Source organism: Oncorhynchus kisutch, unplaced genomic scaffold (assembly GCF_002021735.2).
Source record: "Oncorhynchus kisutch isolate 150728-3 unplaced genomic scaffold, Okis_V2 Okis09a-Okis19a_hom, whole genome shotgun sequence".
Lineage (NCBI taxonomy): Eukaryota > Metazoa > Chordata > Actinopteri > Salmoniformes > Salmonidae > Oncorhynchus > Oncorhynchus kisutch.
The window spans coordinates 8,938,161-8,943,160 of NW_022261985.1; the positions used below are offsets into that span (position 1 = coordinate 8,938,161).

General features: G+C 50.0%; 1 protein-coding gene across 1 annotated transcript in view; it reads right to left on the reverse strand.

Annotated features, from left to right (window-relative positions):
• The window catches only part of LOC109885543 (receptor-type tyrosine-protein phosphatase R), a 115,241-nt gene that overhangs the window by 27,762 nt on the left and 82,479 nt on the right, over positions 1-5,000 (reverse strand). Inside the window, 3 exon segments of the mRNA XM_031815255.1 lie at positions 3,541-3,767; positions 4,251-4,293; positions 4,295-4,401. Of these exon segments, the coding sequence (XP_031671115.1) occupies positions 3,541-3,767; positions 4,251-4,293; positions 4,295-4,401 (377 nt within the window).

The following is a 5,000-nucleotide window of genomic DNA, read 5'->3' on the forward strand; positions in this document are numbered from 1 at the left end:
TGACACTGAATGCAGAGCACAGACTAAAGGGAATTGTTCCAGTCTGGACCGAACATTCAGTGTTGTGTGTCCACTCTGAACTGCAGTCCTGCAACAATCAGCCCCATGGCGGCTCAGGAAGTAGCCAGTTTCCTGTCAGAGAGTCACGCCTTTCCCTTTTGTTCTTGTGGTCTGAGCCCAAATGGCTATTCAGAGACAGTGGAGTCACAGGGCTGCTGGTGCCTGTCACTCCGTAGTGTTTTACTTCACAGGAAGATGGTGCCTGGTTAGTGACACCACTCAGGTTTCTAAGTGTGTATTGTTTAAAATAATCAACTTGGTGGTTCGAGCCCTAAATGTTGATTGGCCGACGGCCGTAGTATATCAGACCGAGACCACGGGTATGAAAAAACATGTATTTGTACAGCTCTAATTACGTTGGTAACCAGTTTATAACAGCAATAAGACACCTTGGGGGTTTGTGGTATATGGCTAATATACCACAGCTAAGGGCTGTGTCCAGGCACTCGGCGTTGCGTCGTGCCTAAGAACAGCCCTTTGCCGTGGTATATTGGCCATATACCACACCTCCTCGGGCCTTTTGCTTAAAATATATAATGCTGACAGTGTTAATGATCTTCTTCCTGTCATATAACATATACATTCTAACCTACATTTACAGAGGAAATACACATTACATTTCCAGACCTGAGCGATATCAGGCATCCTCAAACTGCACTACAAAATGTTACAAAGGCACTTGACAATATTCCCCCCAAAAATCCTATGTAATCTATCACCATGAGACACCTGCCAGTGAAATGAACCCTCTCTCATTGTATTTTATCCTGGTTCATTGTTTTACATAAAGAACATTCCTGACAGAGGCCTGTTCCGGAACATTCTCTCACTTCCTTCTTATAAACATCAGGATGACTTGTGACATAGGGGCCTCAATCTCAATTAATCTTTCTTCACCTCTTTCTCAACTGTATAAGAGGAGAAGGTCAGAGGGCTATGTACCTTCTCCTTCAATTGGTTTTGAGACGGAGGCGAGGAGATGAGGTGAGCAATCGAGGTAAGATTATTTGAGAAAGAACCAAGACGTCCTCTTCCCTCCTCCTCTACCTCCTCCTCTATGTCCTCCATCTCCTCCTTCTCCACCCCTTCCTTCCTCCTCCTCCACCCCTTCTTTCCTCCTCCTCCACCTCTTCCATCCTTCTCATCCTCCTCCTCATTCCCTCCTCCTCCTCCTCTACATCCTCCATCTCCTCCTTCTCTCCCTCTTCCCTCCTTCTCCCCCTTTCTCCTCCTCCTCCTCTACATCCTCCATCTCCTCCTTCTCCCCCTCTTCCCTCCTTCTCCCCCTTTCTCCTCCTCCTCCTCTACATCCTCCATCTCCTCCTTCTCCCCCCTTCCTCCCACCTCTTCCTCCTCCTCCTCCTCATTCCCTCCTCTTCCTCCTTCTCCTCCCCCTCTTCCCTCCTTCTCTCCCTTCTCCTCCCCCTCTTCCCTCCTTCTCCCCCTTCTCCCCCTTCTCCTCCTCCTCTACATCCTCCATCTCCTCCTTCTCCCCCTCTTCCCTCCTTCTCCCCCCTTCCTCCTCCTCCTCCTCCTCCTCATTCCCTCCTCCTCCTCCTCCTCATTCCCTCCTCCTCCTTCCTTCCTCCTCCTCCCCCTCTTCCCTCCTTCTCCCCCCTTCCTCCTCAGACTAAGGCAGAGGAGGTGTTCTACCCCTCGTTCTACACGTACTCTACGGAGAACACCTGCCACCAAACACAATCAGATGTTAGAGGTCGGGGGAAAATACCACGGCTCAATGCCTCTGGACTCTGGCCAGCATGTAACAGTTCACCTGAGTGCAGTGGGATGTGATAACATAACCCACAATTTACTGCTGGGACATGATACAATCTGCTGGTATCAGACATTCATTTGGGGATTGTGTGTAGCTACAACATCTAACCTGCTTGGTGTAAACGCACGATGAAAACCTTCAAATGTCTTTAAACCAGTTTCTCTCTGTATTCTCTCTCTGTGTTCTCTCTCTGTGTTCTCTCTCTGTGTTCTCTCTCTGTGTTCTCTCTCTGTGTCTCTTTCTGTGTCTCTCTCTGTTGTCTCTCTCTGTTGTCTCTCTCTGTGGTCTCTCTCTGTGTCTCTCTCTGTGTCTCTCTCTTCCTCTGTGTCTCACTCTGTGTCTCTCTCTGTGTCTCTCTCTGTGTTCTCTCTCTGTGTCTCTCTCTGTGTCTCTCTCTGTCTCTCTCTGTGTCTCTCTCTGTGTCTCTCTCTGTGTCTCTCTCTGTTTCTTTCTCTGTGTCTCTCTCTGTGTCTCTCTCTGTGTCTCTCTCTGTGTCTCTCTCTGTGTCTCTCTCTGTGTCTCTCTCTGTGTAGTTAAAAGCAGCAGTGGAAAGTTTCCCAGACATCACTTACAGTGTTATCTAAAGTCAAAGTCAAGCCAGAGAGGAAGAGCAACATTAAAGACTTTAGACATCACCCCTTCCCCTCCTTCCCCCTCCTCTCCCCCCTTCCCTCCCTCCTCTCATCTCCCCCTCCTCCACCTCCTCCCCCCTCCTCTCCCCCTCTACCCCTCCTCCTCTCCCCCTTGTCCTCTCCCCCATCCGTCCGTTCTTTGTGTCAGTAGGACAGTTCTTGATTGGCCGCCAACATCCAACCAAATCCTGCCCTGACCTCACATACACTACAGCCATGGATAGAGACCACCAAACTCTGGGGCAATCAGAATATAGACTACAGCCCAGCTATGGAGAGAGACCTCCAGCTCTGGGACAATCAGAATATAGACTACAGCCCAGCTATGGAGAGAGACCCTCCAGCTCTGGAGCAATCAGAATATAGACTACAGCCCAGCTATGGAGAAAGACCCTCCAGCTCTGGGACAATCAGGCTATAGACTACAGCCCAGCTATGGAGAGAGACCCTCCAGCTCTGGGACAATCAGGCTATAGACTACAGCCCAGCTATGGAGAGAGACCCTCCAGCTCTGGGACAATCAGGCTATAGACTACAGCCCAGCTATTGAGAGAGACCCTCCAGCTCTGGGACAATCAGGCTATAGACTACAGCCCAGCTATGGAGAGAGACCTCCAGCTCTGGGACAATCAGGCTATAGACTACAGCCCAGCTATTGAGAGAGACCCTCCAGCTCTGGGACAATCAGGCTATAGACTACAGCCCAGCTATGGAGAGACCCTCCAGCTCTGGGACCATCAGGATATAGACTACAGCCCAGCCATTGAGAGACCCTCCAGCTCGGGGGCAATCAGGCTATAGACTACAGCCCAGCTATTGAGAGACCCTCCAGCTCTGGGACAATCAGGCTATAGACTACTTCAAAAGGGTTACATGGTTTCTGTCTTTCAACCCAGAATCATTGTGAGATGATTTAGTGGACAACTGAACCCACACTGCTCATGCTTCTTTTTACGAGGAGACAAGAACCAATATTGTCCTTGTCCTTTTATACAGAACGCTCATCGGTTTGGTCCAACACAGATGAACATTGAGTGTCCATATTTAATATCACCACCAGTATTCACTCACCTCTCCTGGAGACACGCGGCAGGCTTCATCCTGAAGGGAGAGGGGCTGGCTGACAGGCAGGGTTTCTGGTGGGCAGGGGGGAGCTGCGGAGGACCACAGCTGGAGCTGGAGACAGGGATGGGGACAGGGGTGGTGGGTGGAGGACGGCAGGCTCTGGGTGGAGGTATGGATGTGGGTGTAGAAGGCGGTGCTGGCTCTGCTTGGACCATGCTGCTAGAGAAGGGGACCTGGGGATTAATGACAAGATGGGACAGCATTAGTTTAGCTTCAGACACACCTTTACTAAAGATAAAACCAGGACCTGTATTCACAAAGCATCTCACAGTAGAAAGAGATATGTTTTATTGTCACATACACCGGGTAGGGGCAGTGAAATGTGTTGTTTTACAGGCTCAGTGCCGCCCTCCTGAAGTGCCTTGCTCAATGGCACATCAGCAGATTGGTTACTGGTCCACTGCTCTAACTGCTAGACTACCTGCTGCCCTGTACGAGAGCTGATCTTGGATCAGTTTGGTCTTTTAGATCATAGTGAATAAGATGATATGGTCAGTCAGCACCTGATCCTAGATCAGCACTCGTACTCTGAGATACTTTATGAATACAGGTGTATTACACATAACATTATGGTACTGTAGTACATCACGCTACAACTTGGGGCTTCAAATATGTGTTGCATTATGGGAATTGTAGTTAATCGCGCTCCAACCTACCTGGGGCTGGGTCTGGGCTCCGACGGCGTGCAGCGGGACCGGGGGGTGGGACGGTGACAGGGGTCAGGTGAAGGTCGCGGCTGGGGAACACGGACTGCTCTTTGGTCTGCCTGTCAGAATATTCAACCTTCTCCTTTCGACGGTAGAGGACCTGAGAGGAGAGGAGAGGAGAGGATAGGAGAGGATAGGAGAGGAGAGGAGAGGAGAGGAGAGGAGAGGAGAGGAGAGGAGAGGAGAGGAGAGGAGAGGAGAGGAGAGGAGAGGAGAGGAGAGGAGAGGAGAGGAGAGGAGAGGAGAGGAGAGGAGAGGAGAGGAGAGGAGAGGAGAGGAGAGCTTTGATTGCTATTGGAATGAAAGAGCAGTTCACAGTAAACCCTCTGGACATCACAACACTTCCTCATTCCTTCTTTCTGTTTCCAGTCCTGCCTGCTTACAATGAGTCCCCACTGGTCTCATTTCCAGGTGATTAGCCTTACGGCTGAGCTAATTCTGGAGTTCTAATGTCACTGTCTGCAGGCCCTGAGGTGGCATGACCTCAGGGGACCCGCCAGCCACAGAGAGAGAGAGCAGTGAGACCTGGGTTCAATCTTGGATTCACACTAGATCATTATATTGTGACATTGTGATATTGAGACATTGTAATCTTGAGATATTGTGACATTGTAATATTTTGACATTGTGAAATTGAGATATTGTGATATGCGTGCCCTCTTGTGGATGTGAAACATAGTTCTGTTGGAAAGGGCTGAG